Below are 25,506 nucleotides of genomic sequence, written 5' to 3'. Positions count from 1 at the left end.
TGGGTAAAGGCTTGGTACCCCCACCCCCAAACCAGAGTTTCCATACTGTCTGACAGCAAGCCCACCCTCTTCTTCTGAAGCCAACAGCAGAGTACGAATCCTTGCTGCTTTTCAGGCCCTGTAAGAAACACTCCTCCGGCCCAGAGCCTCCAGCGCAGGGGCTGAAATCAGAAGAAAAACACTAACTTGGGAACCTCATGCTAGGGACTCGACAGGCACAGGGAGATACGATGTGGAGCTGGTGGATCTGCCTTTCCTGATGGTCTCATCACAGCCACCAGCCTGGCCTGGAGACAGCAGGAAGCTGCAAAGAGGGAGACCCTGAAAACCCTGCACTGTGAGAGCCAGCGAGGGGAAGCGGGTGGCAGATAAGAACATGTCGAGGAAAAACACAAACCAGAAGCTCCCGAGGAATTTTGGAAAGGAAATGGGGAATTAAGGGGGGGGGGGGGGGGGGGGGGGGTAAGGGAGAGGGAGGGGAGAGAAGCAAGGGGATGCACGGCAGTTTATGGCTCACAACAAATTGTCAGTGCCTGCTCACCAGGCACTGGCCGCCTCTCCTTCCTGCTTGGGGGACATCCCCCAGGGGCTGTCCCAGCCAGGCAGGAGCATAAGAAATTGGCAGACAACTTGTGCCAGCTCCTGCAGGATCAATTCCAGCAGAACTGAAGGAAGAAACAAAACTAAGAGAAGCTGACAGGAAAATACCATCCCTGCTGTGTCAGACAGGGAGAGGACGCTGCAGGTCCTGTCATGCTGACGGGCAGATGGGGAACAGCGGAGGCCAAGGCTGGCAGATACCAGGTACCTCTGGAGATCCCATGGTACAGCCTGGCTTGGAAGGCACGTATCTGCAGCCCACCTACAGCCCCATAGCTGTTTCTGTGGGGCTAGACGACATCCTCTCCCTTTGTTTTTTTTTTTTTACCCCTCTTTGCTTTTGCCTCCCAGCACAAACCCCACAGCACAGGGTCCCTGCACAAGCAGCCCCCTCAATCCACCCCTCACCCTGCAGCTATTTTAGAGAAAGGCAGGAGATATTTTTAGTGCTGCGGGCTCCCAGGAGAAGCTCTGAGCCTCTGAGCTGCAGCAGCACTGGCGCCAGAGAAACTGCCTCTGCTCTGGCTGATATTTCTCGTATAATTAAACTCAATCCATCCCGGGGGCCAGGCCTTGGCCACCAACTCAGCAAGGAGGGGAATGAGCGGAGCCAGAGAGCCAGGGGCTGAGGGATCTGATGGATGCTGGGAATTACTCTGCAAACACTGGGAAAAGCCAAGCCTGAGACTTTGAGGGAAGTTTTGCCAGACATGGGGGAGCAGGATGGCTCTGAAAGGGTACAGGAATGGGATTTAACGGGAGCAGAGCCCAAACCACCACCTTGGCAAAGGCAAAAGACCCCATAACCAGCATCACCCCATCCCATTTCCCAGTGGGAATGGACTCAAAGGGGTTGTCCAAGGCTGGACATAGAGCACCCAAAGGCAGCCTAGGAGAAAGCGGTGGGATTTGAAGAGAACACACTGTCTGTAAGACAAGCTGGAGAGATCCCTCCTAGTAAACAAAAGGCCAAGCCAGAGCTGGAGCTATGTAGGAAGTTTGGGGGCTCTCTGGTTAGCGAGCATCTGGTGAACACAAGCTGTGGCTGGAGGCTGACAAGCAGCAGCACAACCCTTACTTCTTCCCACGCCCACCGCCCCACATCTGTCTGGGGGCCCCAGCCTGCCATCAAGGAACAGGGGAAAGGAGAGCCTGGAGAAAACACAGCACCCCCTGGGATTCAGGGGTTTTCTTTTTTTCCTGTGCAAAAAGAACAGAGCATTTATTCCTGCGCTCCCTTAAGTTTCAAGATACATTTCCAGCGATCCAGACACCAAGCTGGCATTCCAAGCAACAGTATATTTTATATAACTTGATTATTATTTTTTTTTTTGGCTGTCGTTTTTACCACTTTATAAAGCCATACAATGAACTGCAGAGGATCCAACAACTGTACAACGGGACAATGACGAGCGGAGTCACATTCACACACGGACATGGGGCGACCAAAGTCATCCTTACACGCTCGGCAACATTACGGGCAAAAAGATACAAAACAGAGCAGGGTGGTTGTTGTTACCTTTTTTTTTTTTTCCTCCTTTTCATCTATATAAATACACAGAAATGGGCAAGCCTGAAAGTTTGAAACTGTTCATTAACACTGATTAGCAAACGAATCTGTAACATTCCCGAAGTAACAAAGATGACGACGACGACGACAACAACAACAAAACCCCCCACATGTAACGCAGTGGTGGGTTGCTTCCTTTTTTTTTTTCTTTCTGGTTTTTTTTTTCCTCCTTTTTAAGGAAAAGGGAAAAAAAAATAATTGAAAAAAAAAAAGAGTAACCCCAAACCAACCTCGCAATTTGCAAAACAAACGAACGAAATGAAACAAGCCCCTGCGGGCTCCTTTGCTGTCTGATCCTCCTGCCTGCTCCAACGGGAAGGGTTGCCTTTTGTTGATGCTGCTGTCTGGGGTTTTTGGGGCAACTGGTTTCTTTACCCGCCTAACCTGCTGGGTGGGGATTTACTTTGCGCTTCAGTTCAGGCGGTTGAACACCCTGGAAAATCGATGCCCGGAGGCTGAGTTGGGTTTTCCTCCCTGCTTGGTTTGTTTTCCATGTGTGGTTTGACCAGGGGGCAGCCAACAAATGTTGCGTCCAAAGCAATCCCAAAACTATTCTCAATTTACCTGCTTAAACCCATTGCCCCTCCCCAACCCCCCCCCGCCATCTCCACTGCTGTGCGCTGCAGGAGCTACCATTTTGGCCAGGCAGCGAACAACCCCTTGGGAAACGTTTCCCCAACAGACAGCAACATCAAGAGCAAAGGGAGGACAGGTGGGAAGGGGATTTCTCTGAAAAACAAACCGACACAAATAGGGCACAAACAATAAATTCACACACACACACACACAAAATTATATATATATTTATATATATATATATGTGGGGGGAAAGTGCGTTTTAAAGGATTATCTTTGGCAAGAATACATGCAGTTCTTTGTGCAGGAAGGAGGGATGTGTTTGTGTGTGTGTGAGAGAGAGCAAGAGATACCATCCAGCTGCTGACAATGGCAGTGTGATTACAACAAAACATATGCTGGGCTTAACTCACGCAAGCTCAAATCTCAAATACCATGACTGCATTTAAGAACCAAAGGAAAGGGGAGAAAAAAAAAACCAAAACCACAACAGTCTTTTCCGTCCCTTTCATAAGGAAAAAATAGCAACACTGGGTCCCCACCAGCCCCAAGACCTGGGCGACTCTGAACGCCAGCCTCCTGTCTCTCCTGGGGACCAAAAGGGTAGTTACACCTTAAAATGTAACTTTTAAAAGGAGATAAAAGGGGAGGGGGGAAAGTGCCTTTAAAGGGAGTTGACGAACACCCGGCTACATCATTGGAAAGTGATTAGCTGCGTGTTAAAAAATATGTGTATATATATATATAATCATCAGATTAGTGTTTGAGATTTTGATACAGTCTAAATCTTCAGCTAGTGGGTTAGTGGGGAAGCCGTGAGCGGCCCAGGGCCTGAAGCAGGCGTGGTGCTATCGGCAAGTTATCTGCTGGGGTCAGCTTCTACACAACGTCTCTGGGGTGCTTAAGATCTGCTTCGTTTGTACGGAGAGAAAAAGAGGATAGGGACTTCCAAGCACCAGTTTCCCGAGGCAGCAGATTAAAATAAAATTACATTATTATCATCTCTTTTTCTTAGCAGTGAGAAAACCAAGTTTGAAAAATAGAGGCTTTCAAAAATATATCTTTATATATCTATAAACACAGTGTTTTCTCTGGCCGGTGACTGGCAAGGTGAGGAGATCACGGGTGATAGCATCTCTCATCTCGCTTGAATTTCGCAGAAGGAGGGAATCGCTTTTTTGAAAACATCAAGAATGAAAAGGTCTCCACATCCATGCAGCTGGGGAACCAAGGAGGCGGGAAGTCCCCCTCCCCCCAGAGCACCCCATCCTGCCTCCATCTCTCAATCAACTCCTCACTTGGCATCCTTACACACTCTCACTCCAGTACATCCAGCTGTGCCATCCCACTCCGGGCGCCCATGCCGCTCGCTCCCCCACGCACACACGCACGCACACGCACATGCACACCAGCCACATGCACACTGCCCCGGCATGGGGAGGGGGGTCCCCGCACCTCTACCCCCATCAGCATTTCTCCTTCTTCGGGATCTTCTTTTGACGTGCAGGTATTTCCCCGGGGCAGAGGAAGGGGTGCAGATATAATGGGGGAGTTATGCACACAAAGCAATATGGCCAAAAAAAAAATCTTTTCAGAGTGTAAATTTAACTGCTTTTTCCTCCTTAAAACTTTGTTAGCTTACAGTATTTCATCAATATAGTTTGCATATATAGTGTAGCTATCAAGGCAAGGGCGGCCCAAGGAAGACAAGCTCTCCGGGATTGGGGGCTGCAGTGCTATGTTTCTAATTCTTGCCCCAAAAAAATCTGGGCCACTTTGCACTGAAAACTTCTCCCAGAAAGCCCAAGGCAGGGGAAATATTTGCAGCAGAGAGCTCAGCAATGATCAGTCATCACTCCAGCCAGACTGCTGCCCCTGCCCAAAACCTAAACGTGTGACCAAAGCATCCTCTGCCTCTTCCCTGGATTGGGGGGCTGGTACCTCTGCCTGCTGCCTCTCCATCCATGAACTGCCCCTGCAGCAGCATGGGGGCCCTTTGTCCCTCTTGCCCCCCAGCTGGCCCTCCTCACTTCCCCAAAGGGAAAAGCTGTCAGCACCGAAGCCACTGCAAATCTACAGTGCATTTGGAAGGCACAAGCCTCCAGCCAGTCGGTTTTGAGGGCACACATGTGCCTAGCAGGGGCAGCTCTCAGAGGACTTGCTTACCTCCCCACCGAGCCAAAGTTGCCCAGCGACCACAGGTCCTTTCCTTTTTTATTTCCTATTTAAAATTTGCTTACTTTCTTTTGCTTCTTTAACGTGGCCTCCAAAACAAAAGGAAGAAAAAGCGCCTGAGTTACTTGTAGTCATTCACCTCTCGTGCAGCTGGAACGTCCATGCAATTTAAAAACTGCTTGAGCGTCTCCGAAGAGCGAGACAGGGATAGCCACAGGGCTGCTGCTTTGCACAGAGAACCCACCTGTGCCAGCATCTGCTATTATTATAATTATTATTATTCATTATTATTATTAATACAATGGTTTTCTTGCCTTTCTGGTTTTGGGGTTATTTTTTGTGTGTGTGTATAAGAGAAAGTGTGACAGCCCACAGGAGAAAACTACCAAAGACCGATGGGAGAGGAAAGGGGAAGATGGAGAGGAGACAACTTTCTGCATCCTCCAAGGAGGCTGCCAGGGAGCATCTGCCTTCCCCACACATCTCCTTGCCAGTTCGGAGGCAGAAACACCACTGGGGGAGATGAAGAAATGTCATGACCCCTTCCCCGCTTCTGCAGGTAGACTCACAGCTGCTCACCTGTGACCGGCGCTGGGCTTTGGGTCAGCAATGCAGGTCTGCCCATAGCTGAGCTCTCCAGGGACAGGAGGGGTCAGAACCAAGTCCCTCCATGTCCCCAGCAAGTTGCCAGGAGATCAGGCAGTTTCAGAAGACATTCAAGGACTGGTGAGAACTCTACTCTGTAGCCAGACAAGGGAAGGTTTCTGAGAGCATCTACTGCAGTGTCCCACAGAGACCCAGCCCACATCATGACCTCCTACAGTCATTTCAAACATACAGCTGATTTTCACTGATGGAGCTGCTGAGACAGAGCTTCTTCCATGGGTTTTGCCAGTTGCATCTTTTTGTTGCAGATGAAAAAACACCAGTCATGGTCCTGCAGTCAGTCCCAAGTGGATGTCATCTCCTGGGACCATGATGCTGAAAGCTGGAAACACACCTCTCACTGCCACCTTCATTTGGTCACCTTCCCTGTGACGGAACATGCATCCTCTCTGGCATGACTTTGTGGTTCTCTTATGTAGGTGCGTGGGTTTGGTTCCTCTATGTGTGTGTTTGGCTTATGTTGAGTTTTTAGGGGTTTCATTGGGGCTTTCTTGTTATTTGCTGTTTTCCTCCAAAATTCCAACCCTTCCCCTCCCCCGCCCCCCAAAATTCACTTCCCTCTCCCACAATGCACTTCCTCACACTCCTTCTCGGATCTGCTCCAAGTCCTTCTCCAAAATTCAAGAATCACCCGCAAGTGCTAGCTCATCTTTTCTGGCCAGATCCAAGCATGACCCTGGAGACAAAGTTGACAATGGCTGCAGCTGGCTGGTCTGGGTCCAGCTCCGCAAAGAGGTGGCAGACGTTGTCTGTGGTACTCCCTTGCTTCCTGGCCACAAAGCCAAAGAGCCTGGGTAAGGAGAAGGCAAGAGGCTTAGCAAGGTCGAGCAGCATTGCTCACCCAAGGAACAATACCACTTTCTTCTATCATGGTCATGTCCATCTTCCCATTTTTCATATCCACCTTGCACAACACAGAGAGATATCCCCAAACCAGCCTGCATGAAGACTCATCTACTCTTCCCCCTGCTGCAGTTTCTTTGAGGGCCAGCACTGCATCATCTCTCAGCCAAACTCCCCTTGCTCTGACCATCCCTGCCACTCTCCCTTACACTGTCCCCAAGAAAGGACCTTCCAAATGATCATTGAGTCTTTATCTGGGTGATGACTCCTGTCATTGAGGTAGAGCCTGTATGAGAGGAAGGCCACGTGAGGACATGGGGAGCTGAGTGAAGCCATGCAGTTATTTCTGTCTGTCTCTTCCCTGATGAATAAAAAGCCTTTTCTTTTTTTTTCCTTTTCTTTTTTTGTTTAATTAGAACATGCAAACTCAAGTTATAAATACAGGGGAACAGAATGTGAGACAGGCCCAAGCAGTGGCATTTCCAGATGGGGAGGGGTAATATCCCAGCAGATGGACATCCTAATAAAAACCCCTTTGCTAACATAATGGCTAAAATTAGTGGGAGTTTGCCCCTGGAAATGGGCTCAGCCAGAGGCTGTTCACCCCTGTGGGTAAGGGCAGGGAGGACAGAAGGAGAGGGAAGAGCCAATCAGTGGGTCACAGGCCGTCAGCACAATCCCTGGCTATCCTCCACGAGCTGGCTCCCTCTGACTCTGCTGGGAGACCTTCCAGTAAGGCATGTTAAGCAAGAGCCATGCCTGCTTTTACCAGGAATTTGGGGCTGAAAGATGTTTACCAAGTCCCTAGAACCATGCTTGGGTGAAACATTCCTGTGGCAAGGAGCTGAGTCCATCTCACACATGGCCAAGAAACTGCCCTGCATGGGGCATCTCCCAGTCAATGCTCAAACACAATTGGGAGCCACCTCGACAGCAGCTAGGAGGAATCAGCTGGGAAGCACAGAAAAATACTTACTTGGCTGGGCCATTTCCATCAGTTTTAGTCCACCTGCAAGAAGAGGAGGAGGTGTGAGGGATGGTGCCTCCCAAACCTCACAGAGAGACAGGGACATAATAGGGGCCACCACACCAATGCTGGAGTGTCAGCCTGGCTTTGCAGAGGCTTGACTCTACAGAAGAAAAACTAATGCACCTCTGCCCCAGTGTGAAGATGCTTGGAGACACCAAGAAGTGACCAGGAGAAGCTGATGTTGCCCCACAGTATCCAAAGGGACCTTCCATCCCTGCCCTCCACAGGAGCAAGGGGGACAGAGCAAAGACCTTGCTCCAAGCAGGCTAGAAGCCTGGGTGAGGGGAAGGGCAGGGGACATGGGCTACCCAAGGCTAGAGCACTCACTTTCGCTCCTGGGGGTCCAGGTCACAGAAGGTGACAGTGTTGAGGGGGTAGTGACGTCGGAAGAACAATCTGAAATACAAAGCAGGGAACATCAGAGGCAGGGAGCCTCCACCTCTGCCCCACCACAGCTCAGCCTCACCAGCATAAGAGGACACTCCCATAGGTCTACCCTAGAATGTTCCAGGAGTCAAGAACAAAGTCCAGCCCTGCCCATGACCAGGTTCATACCACCCTAGACACATCCTTCATCAACATGCTCTCCACTGGCCCCCCAAGGATGTGACTATGGCGACTCTTACTTCCTCTGGTTGTCCGTTAAGGTGATGCCTTGTGCAGAGACTTTGAAGTGGACAATGGTGGCAGTGGGCGTGGGGTCAGCCACCAGTGTCTCCGTGACAGCCTTTGCAATGGCTTGTGGGCCCGTTAGTGACTCCATCTCCACTGAATTGATGAAGAGGACGTTGCAGGCTGGAAAGGGAGACAGCAAGCATGGGGTCAACCACTGTTCCAAGTCACATTCACCCCGTGACAGCCCATTTCTACTCACCCGCACCCTGTTTGAGGAGGTCTGTGGCCGAGTTGGTGGCAGATGCAGCGTCCTTCTTTTCCTCCATGGGATCTAGAAGACATAAGACAGTTACTTGCTGCTGACAGCTTGGATACCTACCCCATCCTTGCAGGATGTTAGAGCAGATGCAATCCCTTCTGGTCCTGGCTCTTACCTCGATCAGGAATGACCAACTTGCAGGGCAGGGCCAAGGGCATAATGGAGTGCTGGTAGACCAGGGCAGAGAGACATCCTGGGGAGAGAGGGGAAATAGTCAGTACAGGGCTGGAGACACAGGTTTTCCTGGTGTTAGGTCATTGTTGCCCTGGCTGGATGGGAACAGGCTTTTTGGTGGCTTTCTTCTGCCACATGGCAATTCCACTTGATGAAATTACCATGTCAGGGCTACCTTAGGAAAACCTAATTGGCCAGAGGTCCTCATGTAGTACCTTGGAGCACATCAGCCATAGGATAAATGGAACATGGGAAGCTCCTGCCCTCCTCCCTGCCCAGCAGCACCATTTGACCTACAAGTGTGTGCAGAAAGCTACGTACCTGTGAATACAGGCACACCTGTGTGCAGTCATGAGTGTTCCTGAGCCAGAGACTCCAGAAGCCCGCAGGACTCGGTTACGCAGGGACAAGAAGCAGTAACATGTGGGGGCTCTCCCAGACACCCAACAGCTCTCTTTTGATAGTCCAGAAAGGTCAAGTGTCTCCCAACCCCGCAGGTGGGCAGTATACTGGAGGCACTCACCAAAATGGGGCTCATTGGGGCATCCTTTTAGTTTCACACCCCGTGGGCTGGTCTCGATGAGGAAGTGCCTCACCAGCTCGTTGGTGATGTCTCCTGGGAAGAGACAAGATGTCCTCACATCAGACCCACCTCTTCAGAACTGCTCTGCAGTCCCAAAGGGAATCCAGTGCTCCAGTTTGAGTGAGGGGTCCCTGCTACTCTGCACATACACCTCAAATTAGGTCCTTTGAACAGGGTCAACTCCAAGCCACACTCCCCGGTAGTGCTGGTGGTCTGAGAAGGCTGTGCCCATTTCACTATGCCAAAGCCCAAGATGCAGATGCCCCTGAGAAGTTCACAGCTAAGAGCAGAGGGTGCCCGGTGCTTCCCTGTGCCCCAGGAGGGAAGGGCTGGAAGGGTGGGATCCTGCCACATCAGCACATACCCAGCTGCCCGCACGCCCCAGCCAAATGACGGAAAGCATCTTGGCGTGGGATGGAGAGGACACACAATACCTTTCTTGTTCTGCTGCACAACCGTGGGAGGCGGAGAAGCTACTTTCATGGCAAGGCCATAGGCTCCCCGGAAGGAGTGGCTGTCTCGAATGATGAAAGCTCCTGGCTCCCTGTCCTTCAGCAGTGCAATGGCTGCAGGAGAGAATGGCAGACGTCAGAGCCAGCACGGTGAGAGCCAACGTGCCCTCCCAAACCAGGTGTGGATCAGGATGGAGCACCTTGGTTCCACGGCCTCACAGCCAGGCATCACAATGTTACTGCTCTCCTTGCACACTTGGATGGGGGTCTTGAATGGGTCTGTGGCCAAAGTGGGGCTCACCTCCCTCCCACCTCCACTGCCCTCGAATGGGCAGCCTAAAGCATCCATTCCCACCCAGTCCAGCTCTGAGCAACTAAGCACTGGAAAACAGACACAGACAGAGACGAAATGCTGGGACCTTGCACCTGAAGGCACCTTACCTCTCCTTGCTCTCACCTAAAATGACTAAAATAAGATATCACAGGATCACTGTGATCCTGTGGCCTCTTATTTTAGTCACATCTTCAAGACCTCTCTAAGCTGGTGTTCCTCCACCAAGGGAAAAGTTTGGGGAGCTTACATCATGCAAGCCAGAAGATAAATTGGGAATCAATCCCCCTCTGAAATAGTCTGAGCATCCACAATCCTCCTTCACTGCTAACTCAGTTCTTAAGTCCTTGATAATTCCTGTGATCCCAGATATTTTCCAATTCCTGACCATGGCTCATTTGACTTTATCTTTCATCCTGTGCCATCTACTCACCCTGCTCCCTGGAGATCTCTGGTTTATACCAGTACTTGGAAGTGTCCTGGACAAACTTGACATTGGCACGAGTCTCAGGGCTGATGTCTGCAAGGAAAGGAAGACAAGAAAAAAAGCTAAAAGGTTCTGTATCAAAAACTCCATGTGAGTTTTTAGCAAATCTGCCTAAAGCATTAATACTGAATACTGAATATCTCCACCTCCCCCTACCCACATTGCTTAAACCTCCATATCCAGGCACAATGATCATCACCTGGAGCTTATGGAGCTGATGGGCATCTAAAGATAAATGCAAGTCCAAGGGTCCTTGAAGAGGGAGGAATTAGATGAACATCTTTGCCAAACAGAGAAAAAATGGAAGCTCACCATTTAAAAGGGAACTGGCTAGGTGAAATGAAAGCTATCAGAGGAAAAAGGTACATCGAGAGGGCAGCGGGCAGATCCTCTGACTTCAGAGGACCTTCACCACTCTGATGTTCAAGACTTGGCCTGTCCATCATAAAAATAAATTCCTTATCTTTGCTGCATGTAGAGGAACTGGACAAGTCAACATGGGAAGAGCAGCCCAAGCCTGACCCTGCCTCACTTAGGGCCCAGAATGGCACAGCCCCATTGAGAGGCAGTCCTCTGGCTGTGAAGCAAAGCAACAAGCACTTTACTTGAGCAATGTTCCCATCCACCTGCTTTCCAAAACCAACCCGACAAATAACCCACAGAGCCAGATAGCATCTCTGCTGGAGACAAGTTATCAGCCCTCTGTAATCTGGTCACCTTTGGACAGGCAGGGGGCTCGCTCCCCTCCCCATCTCACTTGCTAATTGTTACATGATTTAATTGCTTATGCTTCCCTGGTGGGAAAGGTCCCCAGCCATGGCGAGTCACAGGGCTGGGGCGGGCGCCAGCGTGCTCACAAAGGGGTGCCTGCTTGTAAACAAAACTGGCCCAGCAGCCGGAGCCACTTCTGTCCCACAGCTTTATTCCCTTGGTCCTATCAGTCCAATCTTGGCGTCAATGAGGTGTCCTGTAACAGGAGCCAGCAAAGGCGCTCCAGGCACAGCAGCACCCAGGACACAGCAAACTATTTGAAACAAGGAAGCAGTGCCATGGCAGGGTCTTGGCTGGGTAAAGCCTGCTGGGAACAGGGTTGGGAGGTCAGCGCATCCCCACAGCAGAGAAAAATCACCTCCGGGTGCTTTGATCTCCCGGTACACAACTCTGGGTGCTGCTTACAATGATTCCACATCGGTGCTTTTCCTGTTTGGATTTGCCAGAAAGCGCAGGAAATGGCCCCGAGTGCCGGTGGTGCCATCAGTTTGCAGATGCACAGGAGGGGTAAACCAGGACACAGCTACAAGCCCTTCCCCACCAGACAGTGAGGAGAAAGAGAAGATCCCTAGGCGGCGGGGGGGGGACGTTAGGACCTCTGAAGGCATCCCTTACCTGGCATGGAGAACTTGGAGAAGTCCGGCAGGGTGTGGGAGAAAGTGACGGCACCCCCGCTGCTGGGGCTGGAGAGGGGCGAGGACACCTTACCATTGACAGTGGCATAGTTGGGGAGGCTGTTGGAGCGCTCCCCAGCCGACATCCGCCGCTTCTCAGGCAGCGTGGGCTGTGGTGTGGGGCTACCCTGACGGTAGGCAGCCGAGTCTGGGGAGGAGGAATGCGGCGTGCTTGTGCCGGGGTAGTAAGCTGGCGAGACTGGGAAGGACGGCGTGGACGGAGGCTGGTAGCCGGAGGAGCTGCTCTGCCGAGACACCGTTGGGCGCCTCTCCTCTGGGCTGGAGTATCCATACAGGGGGCTGCCAGGCGGGAGAGCTGCTGCAGCTTGATGCCTGGCCAGGCTGGGGCTTCCGGGTGGGGCCACCAGGTTGCCGTGGACTGCCACTGCATGTCTGCCCATCCCGGGGCTGCCAGGAGCACTGCTCATACTGGGGTTGACAGCCCTTCGCCCAAAGCCAGGGCTGGGTGGTGTCGGTGTGTTGGTAGCCACTGTCCGATGCAGGGTGCGGGGGCTGCCCGGTACAACGTGGGCCCCCACACTGCCATGAGGTTGCGGCCGAGCCTGGCTGTCTGGCTGGAGGGCAGCTCGGCCATCAGGGTAGTCAGGGCTGGTATATGCTGAGCCTGGGACGCCACCTTGGACCATTGCAAAAGAGGATGGAGACGAGTTTTGATAGCTGCTGTGAGCAGAAGGCATCTGCGAGCTGACAGGCGACCGGTAAACAAGCTCAGACGAGGCATGGGGAGGTGTAACTGTGCCATGGGGGCTGCCCTCTGATGGGTAGCTGCGGAGGGAGGCCCTGAGGAGAGATGAGGATAAGGAGGATTCAGCTCCACCTCTTGTTCCTGATGATGGCTGGTACCCTCCTGTGAGTGGCCCACAGTGAAGCTGAGGCACAGCTGCTTGGTTGCTAGAGACAATGGTGGGATGGGTCCTGCCAGCTGCAGAAAAGCAGCTACAGGCAGCTTTAGGTCCACTATGCATCCAAGTTCCCTCTAAAAATATTATCTTCTGGGAGAGAGAGCCTTTTCCAGCTCCTCTCCCAGCAGGACATATCATGGGCGAGGTAGAGAGGGGACATGGGGGATCAGTGCTCAGCCTAACCCAGGGCTAGGGGGTAGCAAAACCCCATCCTTCCTCCCACCCCAGGGGACAGGTTTCCAGCAAGACGCTGATGAGACCCTGTGACCACCAAGTTACAATCAGTGACCCAGCTTTGTATCCTTGAGGCTGTGAGCCACATGGTTGTCTGGGACCCCTAAATCCTGCATGAAGAGATAGCAGCCCTTGTAAAGGCAGTCTCGATGTGGGAGCAAGCCTGGGCACCAGGCAGGATTCAGCCCTGACCCCACCAGCCCCCAGGACCTGCACCCACTGCCTTACCCATCCACGCTATGAATGGGACTGCTGGTGGAGATGGGGCTGGGGGTGTTGAAGGAGTTGGTGAAAGTGCCATTCCTTGTGGGCACCTCTGGGCCTCCGGGATGGGTAGTGGGTAGGGTTCCTCCTCTGCTTGTTGTGGCTGTGCGGGCCACAGACTCGACATAGCTCCTGGGCTCTGTGACAAAAGAGAAGGGGAAATGCATGAGTCCATAGCTTGCACAGGAGGAGGGCCACACCCTTCCCAGTGTCCCCATTTCAGCCAATGAAAGTGCTTGCGCTGAGCTCCTCCAGCTACACACTTCCCACATCATTCTTTGCCCAGGGGGTGTGCAAAACCACATCTGGTTCATCTGGGCCTTTAGGTTACTCCAACAGATGTTGAAGATCTCAGCCAGGGCACAGGGGGGTGGACGTGACCACCACTTTCCCCAGAGGGACCGTAACACACAGGACCATGGCCCCTTCCAATGCCACAGCTCCTCCACCCTGCTCTGAGTCAGTGTCCTTCCCCACCCGGGATGCCACACAGCACACGTCGTGTTCCCTGCTCATCCTCAGCCCCTAAAAATAGAGCCAGAGACTCTGCCCAGCTGCGCTGACTCATGTGGGACTGACGATGATGCCCTTTGGTCCCTGCCCTGCATGGCCCACCTCTGCCAGCCATCCCCAGACGCAGACCAGAGAGCAGCTCTAGTTATTTCCACTGCAGCATCCAACACTCTCACACTCTGTTTGCCTCGAAACCAGAGCTCACAAGCACAACCAGAAAGAGCAGTTTTCCTTTGGGGCTGCCGAGCTGTCACATGACAGGACCATCAGGCTAGGCTGGCCATCTCCAGCAACAGCAGACATCAGACCCAGCCTTCCCTTTCCCCACTGCTTCTTGCTCCATCCAGGCTGTTCCTTATCCCTACCACCTCCCCCTTACCAAAGAGGCACTGGAGGAAGGGGCTGCACCTTCAGCTCCATCTGCCCCACAGCTGTGTCACACCTCAGCTGGTAAGTGCCACCAACTGCCTCTATGCTTGGGCACAACACCCCACGGGAGACCTGACGGTGCCAAACTCTCTGGGCTGGGCATTCTTGCAGGTCTCCGGCTCCAGGCTGGCTGTGCCCAAGGCAGTTCCACAATAGTAATTAGCATGACAAACGTTAGTAGTGGCAACAGCCAGGCTCCAGCTAAGCCTGCTGGCTGACCGGCAACACCAATGCACAGCTCCATGTTCAGTGCTGGAGGGGAGGAGTTGAAAAGAAGACTTGTCACAGGTCCCCCTCCATTCCCCACAGCGACTCTATGCCCCATCCACCTGCAGACAGGGGAGGAGGAGTCCATCTCTTGGCCTGATCTCCCTGCCCATCACTGCTCAACCATCCTAGGAAAGACCTGAGCCAAAACCAGACAGAGGACCTCAACACAAGCATCTGAGGCAGGACATGTGGCTCTGAGTGATGGGGACGAGGCACTGCTCAGGAGGACACCCAGGGCAGCTGCAAGAAACTCCTTGCAGCTTAGGCAATTAAATTAATTTCACAGCTACTTACTTCCCCCTCCCAGTTCCCCACTCCAACTAAAATTAGCCAGACAGTACATATGAGTCAGCCTGCAAGAGGTTAAGACCAAATGCCTTCAAAAATGCTAGCCACTCCTGCAAAGATGGGAGGTGAAGCGAGGCAGCAGCCAGGACTCGGGGAGGGGGCACAGCACGTGCTGCAGTGAGGTGTGTGACCACTTGGTTCAATACAGGGAGAACAGGAGAAAGAAAGAAAGAAAGAAAAAAACCCTAGACGTTTCAGGCAGGATTCTTTCAGGTTGAAAAATCTGATTTTGCCTCCTGGTGTTTTCTTGGAAGAGGTTCCAGAAACTGGAAAATGGTGGGAGCACAAAAAGGCTGTGAGTCACCAGGGAGGTGAGCAGTTGTTTGGGAATCCCAAAGCAGAGCAGGGCTGTGCTCTGGATAGAAATTCCCAGCACTGTGACTGTACCAGGCTGTTTTAAAAACTTCTTGGGAGGTGGCAGCCAGGCCCCGAGCTCCTGCACTGACAGAGTATCCCCCAAGCCCCAAGCACAGCCCAGCCACGTGGAGAGCTTGGAGAGCCAGGGACCCTCATGCAGAGTGCAGCTGGGTGCAGAGGGCGCTACACCACAGCTGTAAACCAAAACACTGGTCCCTTCTCAGGGCTGAAGATCCAACCCCCACAAAAACCATCACGGTATCCAAGAGGATGAAGCAGGGAAAGAGGTTGTTGGTGGCCACTAAGCCTGGCCACACAGGGTCACCAGACATCTTTGCTCTGGGTCAACCATCATGCAAGTGGCTGGTGTGCCACAGGAACCGAAAATTAGTGCAGCTTTTTAGTTCCTGAGGGTTTGATAGGAAGGAAAAGAGAGGCAATTGTTTGGGTCTGTGGAGGCTTAAAGCTGGACAGAAACAGTAAAGCCAGGGAGGACTTAGGAGGGAAACGCCTGATTTTAAGCCAGTTTTTCTTCCTCTAATGTACTGAAGAAGCCATAGCTGAAAAACAGCTTTGGAAGCAGAACATTTTCTTCAAGCAAACACTTTCTCCAGTATATTACACAATGTTCATATTTAGGGTACGTGCACTTTGAGGAACTCCCAGGGAGAAATGCTGATGGTTTCCAGGCCCACAAGAAGCCCTGCAAACTCTCCAAGAAGAAACATCCTCGCCTCAAAACTTATCTTGAACACATAGTTCCCCATCCTGGCCTTGAGGATCCAAAGTTTCATTAAAGAAGAAAGCAAAACCATCCAACAGCCTTTAGATAGGAGGCAGCACTCAGGGAATCATAGCCCTTGCTTGAAGCCTCTGTTCCCTCCGGAGACCCAGAGACGCAGTGCCCGCTCCATCAGCACAGACACTCGGGAGCTGACATCCCAGCTCAGCCCCATCCATGACATCCTCAGAGAGGCTCATCCCAGGAAGAACAGTGGTGGGGGGAAACTTGGGCAGGCTCCCAGTCAGTGGAGGATGTGCACCAGCTGCCGCCACTGTGCTGCTGCCCAGCTGACTAAGCCAGCAGCCTGCCGGTGGCCTCTGTGCCTGCTGATCTTTTGTACTGCACTTTGGTTTATTTTCACTCAGAACGGCAGCAGCAAAGCCAGAAGAGGAGGGCAGGAGCCCAAAGCCGGGGCTGATGCTCCCAGCCTCCCATCAGGCTCACCCAAAGCTGCACACAGCATGCCTACATCTCTGGTGTGCCATGGGTGAGAATGCCACACACCAACAAATTGTTCTCAGCCCCCATGGATAATTGCCACCCAATGTAACAGACCTCCAGGTCCAATTGGGACGTTGAGGAATTCAGTCACAACACAAGGCACAATGTTCCCATCCTCAAAAGTAAGCAAGGACGGGCAGGACTCAGGCTCCTAGAACCCTGGAGGCCAATGCAAGGGAAGGCTGCTGGCGCAGAAAGCCAGAGCCTGCTCTAAACAATGGTTCTGACAGTGGGGATGAGCAGGCGAGAGACAGACAGAGGAAGAAAAGCCTTTCTTACCTTCTTCAGAGTCACCACCTGCCTCCCCTTCTAGCTCTGAGATGCAGGGACAGGGGAGCAACAGAATTGGGAAGAGGAGGAAGGAGGCAGATGTGAGACAGAAAGAAAGAGAAATTAGTTAAGCAGCTTTGCCTTGCTCAGGCAGGGGCACACAGCCTCAGACACACACCTATGGTCCACCTTGGCATCCCAGAAATGAAGTTCAAAATCAAGGAGACTGGTTTCAGACAGGGAAGAGGGAATAGCCCAGCAGGAAGCCACGACAGAAGCAGCAGCTCACCCTTCGGGGCAGAGCAAGGAGGGTCCTGCCCATGAGACTCATCCAGATCATACCCCCTGCTGGGCTCAGCTGGGTTTTGGGGAAGTTATACTCAGCCCTGAGATGGCCCAGAAAGGGGCCCAGGGTGCTGAGGAACAGTGAGGTCTGTTTTGGCTGGCTGCTCTGGGATGTGTCCTCAGAACAGCAGGGCCTTTGCACCCAAAGACAGCTCTGCAGAATGGAAAGAGCTATGGATACTGTTCCAGCTGACAGGCTCAGCTCCTGCAGAGCAAATCTTCTCCAGCTGTGCTGGGGAGGAGAAGGGGTGGAGGGAGTGAAGGCAGGAAGAATAAGGAGCTGGCCACAGGGCAGGACCCCAGGGTTTTCCAGCCTCTATCACTGAAGACCCTGCTGGGCTGAGCCCTGCAAGGGCAGCACGAACATCCCCACACCTTCACACACCAGACCCCAGAAGGGAGGCAGAAGTGTCTTTTCCAGACAGAGGACCCTTCCATGGGTACCTTCATGGATGCTCCCTACCCAAAACCCACCTGCGGCCCCTGTGTGCTCACTCACCTCCCACCGGATGCAGAAGGATCTCAGCTGGGTTGTGGGGTTTCAGCCCCAGTGCTGACAGTGGGGTCTTGGCCAGGCCAGGCGGAGAACGCACTGTCGGCACAGGGAACACAGAAGCATTAGTGCAAAGGCAGGAGGTGATGTAAGGCTGGAGCTGCTGCTGCCCAAGGGTTCAGAGCCCCCATGATCCATCCCACCTACCAGCTGCTATAGGGGCTGCTGGGAAGAGGAGATGCCCTCATAAGAGCAACACCCTGGGGAAGGGCACCAATCCCTCTATGTGTGAGAGGACAAAGGGCAGGAAGTACATGGGAACAGGTTGCCCAAAGAGGTGGTAGAAGCCCCATCCCTGGAAGTTTTTAAGGCCAGGCTGAATGTGGCTCTGGGCAACCTGATCCAATGGAAAGTGTCCCTGTCCATGTCAGAGGGGTTGGAACTAGATGATACTTGAGGTCTCTTCCAATCCTGATTCTGTGAACAAGCAGATTGTACCATCACAAGGCCATTCCCACCACAGCAGGCCCAGTCTCCACCTCCCAGCACTCTCCCCATAAGAGAATGGTCCCACTATAGGCATGAAGCCTCCTTCATTGCCCCTGTGGGAGCAGCCATCCCCCCAGACCAGCTCTCACCCTCTGCTGATACCCAAATCTGGCTGACCTGGGACTGGGCTGCTATAGAGCAGCTCATGAGCCCCACAAAAGGCATAGTGTAACTGCCAAATAAAAATCCTGCCCTCCAGACCAGCTCAATGGGCAGGTGAGGATGTTCATGTACAACATGTTCCCCAAGGGGTGGCAATGTACACGAGGTCTGTACCTCTGGGCCCATGCGTACATACCAGGAGAAGCTGCATATGTACGTATGGCTGTGGCATGGACTCATTGGCAGTGCAGGGTGACAGGTTTCATGGGGCAGGGTGGACCTCCCTGAGCCAACTCTGCCTCCTCTCCTCTCCTGCTCCCAGGTTTGACCCATCTCCCCAGTGCTACATTTCCCTGAGTGTGACCTTCAGGTCCCATCTCCAGCATGAGGGACCAGAAGTCACATCGCTTCATCAGCTCTTGAACATCCCGGACTGGTGGTGAGGACATGGGGTCTACAGCAACGTCAGGAGGCAGAGGGTGGTGGGAGATTTGGAGGAAAGCCAGACCCTCACTACAAGGCCAGATACCAGCAGCAGCCTGGGGCTGGAGCAGCTGAGCAGCCAAGTCCCCGGGAAACGAAGACAGCAACACCTTCCCTGGCAGGTGTTTGCTTTCCCTAGATCAGGTCAGCTGCGAGGCACAGTGATAGCTTGAAGGCATCTTGATGTCAGCTTGTGCATCTGTTGGCTGACAGCAAGGTCCTCCAGGGGCCAAGAATTCCTCCAGGACTGTCATCTCCCCATGGAGGGGAATCACTCCCATATCTCCCCAGGGGGCACTTTGGCAAAGCATGAAAGCTGCAGCTTCAAACTTCCCAAGCCTCCCCAACTAGCGTTGGGTAAGAAGCACTGCTTCCGAGCCACATCCCCAGCTGGGCTGTTCCTGTCACCTCTGTAAGTGACTCATCCCCAAAACAAGTCACTGTCTCACTGCCAAGGAGTTGATGACCCCCATCCAGGGCCAAGCTCTCTGGTTCCTCAGAACAACAGGGCCATTTCCGAGCTGCCAAACACCCCCGGGATGCTCCCACACTCCGGTCAATGCATCCCATAAGCTAGGGCTCAGCCGTCAGTGGGTTACAGGGGAGGAACAGCAACAGCACAGGCAGAAAGGCTCAAACCCCATGGACCGAGCTATGGAAGTCAGGGAACAACTCCACTGAGATTCAGGATGTGGCATTAGAGGGGGTTGCACCCAGCCTGGGCATCCTCAGCCCCAGACCATCCTTCAGTATTCGGACTACAAAAGTGTTTGAGGGTGGGAGGCGCTGCTGTATTTTCGATGGGTTTCCCAGGTGACTGACTGCTCCATTGCACTGCTCCAGTCCCAGTCCTGCTGGGTCAATGTGAGGCTGCTTGCTGGGGTTCATTGCTGCCACCAGTCACACAAACCTGGTCCACACAAACCCACAGTGACTGCCAAGTCAGAGTTAGTCAGAAAGGAGTCATGCTGTGCCAGAAGAACAGGAACAGGTGTCATGCAAAGGGCTAGCACCTTCCATCCTTTTTCCCTTCCTGTCCTGGAAATAGTGAGCAAGAAGCAGCACAGCACTGGGGTCTGCCCTGAGTTCCCTCCCAGTCTTAAGTCCCTTCTACTTTCCCCTTGCTTGCCTACTGCTACAGCCTCATTAGCCTTCTTGCCATGCTGGTATGAAATATGGGGAGGTGCAGGACTGGAACAAGGTGAAAGGATGCTGTCTTTCAGACTCTGCCTCTCTCCTTATCCCACCTTGAGATCCCATCCAAGAAACATCCCAATGAGTGCAGGGTGGAAAAAAGATGACAGAAAGATACTGAATATGGGGTGCAGAGGGCAGTGGGATGGTAATGGCAGTGTGGAGTGGTGGGATGTAGAGAAGAGCAGAATAGAGAGAAGGAGTGATTAACATGGCAGTGGGTGTCTGGAGCCCAGAGCTGTCTGACCTTTAGTGAATTTCTGGCTTGTCAAGAGCCACCCACCAAGCCCCTCCGCCTCCCAGAGCTGTAGGACTTACTGGGGTTGGAGTAAGGGGTTTGTGGTGAGACGGGGAAGGCCGGGATGGGGGGAGAAATCTCACCGCCACTGGAGGGTGGGCTGGTGGGGGAAGCACCCTCCATCTCTTCAAAGGCTTCCTTGTAGCTGTGGAGGTGAGGCTAGGGAAAGCAGGAGAAATAGTCAGTTCCATCCCTGTTATGGGCTCAAACCTCCAGGACACCCCAAGAGGGAGCAGAGGGTACAAAGGGAAGGTTTTCACATCCTCCCTGTTAACCACCTCCATAAAAAACATGATTGAGCCCCAACCCTCCAGGATCCTGCAGATGCTAAAAGCCTCATACCCACCCCCCCAAGCCTTCTCCCTCCCTGGAGGTGAGTGCTTCTGGTCAACCACCTCTCACCCAAGCACCATTCCCCATCCCACCCCAGCGCACCTCTTTGGGCCTCCCTCCAGGGTTGGCTGCGATGGTGCTGACCACCTCAGGTGAGAGGACAGTGGGGCTGCGGGGCGAGCTGGGCTCCGGCGAGCTCTTCTCATAGTGGCTATCACTGGGGGTCCGTTTACGGGCAGGGAAAGCGCTCTCCTCCGGGGACTTCTCCCTGGACTGAACCCCTGTGGGGCAAGCATAGGATGGAGAGGTGAGTGAGGAGCTGCTAGATGAGATGGAGACCAGTAGTAGATGGTCCAGAGCTCATGTGCCTCCCCAGGGCATCATGCCAGAGAGGGGACTCTGCCCAGCAGAGACGGCAGCTTCAGCACTCACCTGCATCTAATCCCCAGAGCAGTACCACCAGTTTCAAGCTACAGCAGGTACGCCCTATAGCAGTTACTCAGAAACAAGCAATAAAGCAAGGCAGGGTTGTGGCTAGTGGCTGAATATCCTCACCAGCCCTCCCAAGCACCATGAGACTTGGGTTTAGGGACACCACTGCCTAGGTGGTGCAAGGGGCACCCAGGAACAGCCCAGCCAGCCCCACAGAGCAGGAAGGGATCAGGACCTCCCAACAGCCTCACGGTGGGAAAGGGCTGAATCCCCCAGCACTGTGACAGCTACGTTCAGCAGCCATGTTCAGCTGCATCTCCCACAAACAGATGTGGGTTCAATCACAGCAGTGGAAAAAGCCTGGTTTTGAGAGTCCCCAAGGTAGAGGGAGCACCAAGTCAGAAAGACCTCAACAGAGGGCTGTTGCAGGGAACCCAAACAAACTATTGTTATTTCCTGTCCCCAGCACAAAGCTTTCCCAAAGGGAGAAACTGGCATCTCTTCTCCATTTCTCCCCCCAAATCACAAGTCACCAGTGCTCACAGCCTGGGCTAAAGAAGGGAGTGATCAAGTCACCACAGAAGAATAGGTTTCTCCAGGCTGTCAGGGTCTGGCAATCCCCATGAGCTGAGATAAATCCCAGGAATGGGGACTAAGCCAGCACAGGGCAGGAGGGTTTGGAGGTGCAGGGATGAGAGGTGTGACTCCAACTCCCATCACCTACTGGGGCCAAAACACACTTGCTGCCCCATCTCGCCTGACAAATAGGTTAATTAGGGCTCGGGGTGATGGTGCCAGGTTCAGAGCAGGGGAACCATGCAGAACATCACAGGCACAGCTGAAACCCCTTCAGGACTCCTGCTCCTCCCTGGGACCCACTTTTTGTGCAGAGCTGGGGAGCACTCACACTCCCTTTGGCCACCACATTGGGGGAAAGAAAAAAAAAGAGAAAGGAGAGAGGAAAAAAAAATTAAAGAGGCCAGAACCATGCTCCAGGAAATGCACTTTTCAAACACCAACTCCTTTCCCACGGGCTGGCGGAGGAAAACCAGCCATCAGCTGCTTCCCCTTGCTCCCCAAGGCTCGGCAAGAGACCCACGCCTCACGCCTGCCGACCTCCCCTCTTCACCGCTCCGACACCCGCACCGGAGCTCTCTTGGCCCTGGGGAAAGGGCTGAAAGCACGGGAGGGAGGGAGGGAGGGAAGGAGGTGGCCTGGGTGCATTTCTAAATAATCAGCCCAGTGAACGGCAACAACAATAAAATCGTGGCTCGGAGGGGAGAGGCGGCCGGGCTGCGAGGCGGGGGACTCGAGCCAACGGGGCCGGCTCCAGCCGCGGAGGCGGCCTGGAAAATTCCACTAAGAGCAGCTTTGAAACATAACTCCCGATCCCTTCTGCAGGTGCTCACAGGCGTGGGGGACGGTCATTAGAAAGGGCTGTGAAGGGAGCAAGGGGACGGAGTGGGTCCCTGCAAGCAAGCATAGCATCGTGTAGGGCCACCTTGTACCTTTTGCCCCGCTCTTCAGTTCAGGGGAATGAAACACTTCAGGGAGAAACAAAATGTTGGGCAAAAATAAAGCAAACTCTCATATTTTCTTTTTGTCTTTCCACTTTGTGCATTTTAGGGTGTCCTGCACGGTACATGAGCATCACCAGGAACATCCCTTGCTCCATCCCAAAGTGAGATGCAGCAGCCAAACACCGGGGAGGAGCAGGGGCTAGCTCCTCCAGTCCTGCACGCCTGCCTTGCTTTGCGTTTTCCATTTGGGAAGCACAAACAGCAGCTTGCTGGAGCCCAGCTATCAGTGCACACCACACGTCTGCAGTGTGGGACCCCCTCTCTCCACCCCTGGAACTGCACATCACCCAGCCACAGGGTGCTGGATCTTGGCCCTTTGGGACACCCAGGAGCTCACCAGGCTTTGGCTGCTCCACTCCCGACAGAACATGGCTGGGGCCGCAGGGAGGGGAAGAGAGGGGGAAAAAAGGGACTCATTGTTCAGGGGTGGAGAGTGGGAAACTTCATGGGCTGCCTGGAGCAAAAGCCTGGAGGAAACTCGGCTCTGATCACGGCTCCCCCGACCCCTTGGGTGATTTATGGGCTGGAAACTATGCTTGAAAAACAAACTCTCCTTTCCCCCATTCATTGTGCCCCCTTGGCAGATGTACAGCCTGCCTTAGCCACAGTACCACTGCTGGCCCTCCAAGGATGCCCTGCATGGCTGCAGGACGGGGTGTTCACCATCACAAAAGGAACAGCACCCTGCTCCCCACCTTCACCCCCACCACCTCTGGCACTACCACCCCTTCTGCTGCCTATTTAACTCCTTAACCTGGCAGCAAACCTCTCCCAGCAAGTCTAATAGTCATGGGAAGGAAACAGAAGGGTTTTTAACTCAGGTGGTTTTGTGGCTGGGGAGACAAGTTTCTGAGCCAAACCAGGAAGAAGATGCTTTTGGGCATGAGATGCTGGAACTACTGCCGGGCAGGAGCCAGGCAATGCTCCACAGTGGAGAGGAGAAGGCAAAGCTGCATCCCATGGCCCTCAAGATGTTGGATCCATCAGTTGAAGCCACATAGAGACAAACAATGCCCGGGGAAAAGAGAGATGCAAAGTCACTCCCTGCCTGCATGAGGAACAGCAGTGGGCATTGCCCTGTACCACTCTTCACCAGAGCCAAACTCAACCCATCCCACTGGTCACAGACACATCTTCTGCTCCCCTCCTCCCAGGGCACTTCATTGATATGGCCATCCATGTTTCACCCAAAACTGAGTACAGCCAGGAGCTTTCCATCATCTGCAGAGAGACCAATGGGAGAAAGCCCTTGGACTGAGGCAGATGAGACCCTGCCAGGATAAGAAGTGGCTAAACCAGGGGTCTGTAGAGCTGCACCCCAGCCCTTGCCTCCTCAGGGGGTAAGCCGTGGCCAGGAGGTGATGGAGCAAGGGTCCAGATCTGGCCCAGCAACAAATCCTGTAACCAGGAGTTTCACCATCATCAGAGGAGGTGAGAAGGTGAAGGGGGTTCCTGAGCATTGCCCTTCTGAGAAAGGGGTTCAAGCCTGCACTGGGAGAGTGTCTTGAGCTTCCCTGCATCACACATCCATGCAACACACAGAGCATTCAGCATGCAGGGACAGGGGAAGAAGAAGGGATGAGAGGGAAGGAAGGAGAAAAGAGAAGGGAAATGGAAGGAAGGGTAAGAAGGGAGAAGAGGGATGGAAGAAGGATGGTTGGGAAAGGATGGAGGACAAAGGAAGAGGTAGGTGAAATGAACAAACCAGAGGAGAAGGATCGTTGCTGGTTCAGAGGACGGGGAACTTTGGTGCTCTTGTTGAGTTCCCTGAGCCTGGCGTTGTACTCTGCCAGTGTACCAGGATGGGGAGTGCAAGGAAGGTGAGAGGTCACACAGGACAAACACAGTGCCCCATAGGGAGAGGAAGGGGCAAGACAGGACAAATGTCACAAGATACAATAGGAAGACAGAAAGAGAAAACGGAAGAAAATATTAGATGGGCTTCAACACATAGAGTCCTAGGAAGCTCAGACTCATCTTGGAACTGCTGTCCTATCACCCAAACTGCCTGTCTCCAAGCACTGCTTAAACCCATGGGGAAACCAATAGTGGCTTTGAGTACATGTGGCTTTGTGCAATGCCATAAATGCCCTTGACTGTCTCCTTCAGGATGGCACCATGCAGGTCTCCTCAATCATAGGACACCCAAGGCTGAGACAAGAAGGGATGACCCTAGATGCATTGCTGGGAGATGATGAGGACTTGAAGAACTGCAGGATTGGCTCCTCCTCTGGGGACACCAGCACTGCCCTGTCCCATCTCTTCCACTCCAGTGAGAAGCAGGAAGAGTAGTGCTTCCCCGCTGGGAATGGAGGAGGTGTGAGATGCTCCTCGTAGCTGTGCTGGGATGCACAGGCAATTTATAGCAGTGGGGAATGTAAACAAACCCAGCTGTGCCCCACCATCCCCTTCGGCTGTCCCCTCCCAGCACTGGCTTCAGGACACCTCGTTCCTGCTGGAGGTCAGGCTGCCTGCAAGCACTGTTCCTGCCTCAACACAGACATCCAGGCTCCTTCAGGGACATGTGGCCACAGACTGGAGGCCATCCTTGGGACACCTCTCCTCTTCTGGAAGCCCAGCGGCTGCAGGGGAATGAGAATGACCCCAGTCCAGCCTTGAGAACCTGACCCCATGGTTGCAGGGAATGGATTTTTTCATAGACACCATTCAACATCCATTTCCCACCCACTACAAATACTGCTCCTTCCCTCCTGAGGGCTCCCCTCCTTTCCACTTCATTTCCTCCACTCCACAGTTGGGAGGGAGGATTTGCTCCATATAATATTCATCCCAGACATGCAGCACAGTTTGGGCATCTGTGTGTGCTTGAGTTTGTTCAAGCCCTGGGTCTCTCTGTGGATCTGGCCTGGAACACTGAGGTTGAGTTCAGGTGGATGCACACTGCCCCCAAGACCTCTGTCACCCACCCTTGCCTCAT

At 53.2% G+C, this 25,506-nt stretch overlaps 1 protein-coding gene across 11 annotated transcripts in view; it reads right to left on the bottom strand.

The window, feature by feature from the left end:
- Positions 1 to 1,787: 1,787 nt before the first annotated feature.
- The window catches only part of TNS1 (tensin 1), a 62,089-nt gene continuing 38,370 nt past the window's right edge, over positions 1,788 to 25,506 (bottom strand). For 3 of the 11 annotated variants that reach the window (XM_068138890.1, XM_068138898.1, XM_068138900.1), the window contains 16 exons: positions 24,274 to 24,354; positions 20,659 to 20,837; positions 20,244 to 20,382; positions 17,604 to 17,696; positions 16,769 to 16,804; positions 13,252 to 13,426; positions 11,808 to 12,667; positions 10,368 to 10,454; positions 9,586 to 9,717; positions 9,092 to 9,184; positions 8,510 to 8,587; positions 8,335 to 8,406; positions 8,087 to 8,255; positions 7,788 to 7,856; positions 7,407 to 7,439; positions 1,788 to 6,377 (listed from right to left, as the gene is read on the bottom strand). In XM_068138890.1, the coding sequence (XP_067994991.1) occupies positions 6,233 to 6,377; positions 7,407 to 7,439; positions 7,788 to 7,856; positions 8,087 to 8,255; positions 8,335 to 8,406; positions 8,510 to 8,587; positions 9,092 to 9,184; positions 9,586 to 9,717; positions 10,368 to 10,454; positions 11,808 to 12,667; positions 13,252 to 13,426; positions 16,769 to 16,804; positions 17,604 to 17,696; positions 20,244 to 20,382; positions 20,659 to 20,837; positions 24,274 to 24,354 (2,441 nt within the window). In that variant the 3' untranslated portion in view covers positions 1,788 to 6,232. The remainder of the gene's footprint in view (positions 6,378 to 7,406; positions 7,440 to 7,787; positions 7,857 to 8,086; positions 8,256 to 8,334; positions 8,407 to 8,509; positions 8,588 to 9,091; positions 9,185 to 9,585; positions 9,718 to 10,367; positions 10,455 to 11,807; positions 12,668 to 13,251; positions 13,427 to 16,768; positions 16,805 to 17,603; positions 17,697 to 20,243; positions 20,383 to 20,658; positions 20,838 to 24,273; positions 24,355 to 25,506) is intronic. The other 8 variants (XM_068138895.1, XM_068138901.1, XM_068138891.1 and 5 more) reach the window with 7 other exon arrangements.

The sequence above is a fragment of the Melanerpes formicivorus genome, unplaced genomic scaffold, assembly GCF_026170545.1.
Source record: "Melanerpes formicivorus ecotype bairdi unplaced genomic scaffold, bMelFor1.0.p_v2 SCAF_5, whole genome shotgun sequence".
Lineage (NCBI taxonomy): Eukaryota > Metazoa > Chordata > Aves > Piciformes > Picidae > Melanerpes > Melanerpes formicivorus.
Note: the sequence above shows the minus strand (reverse complement) of the source record. Positions and strands in the feature narration are given on the sequence as shown.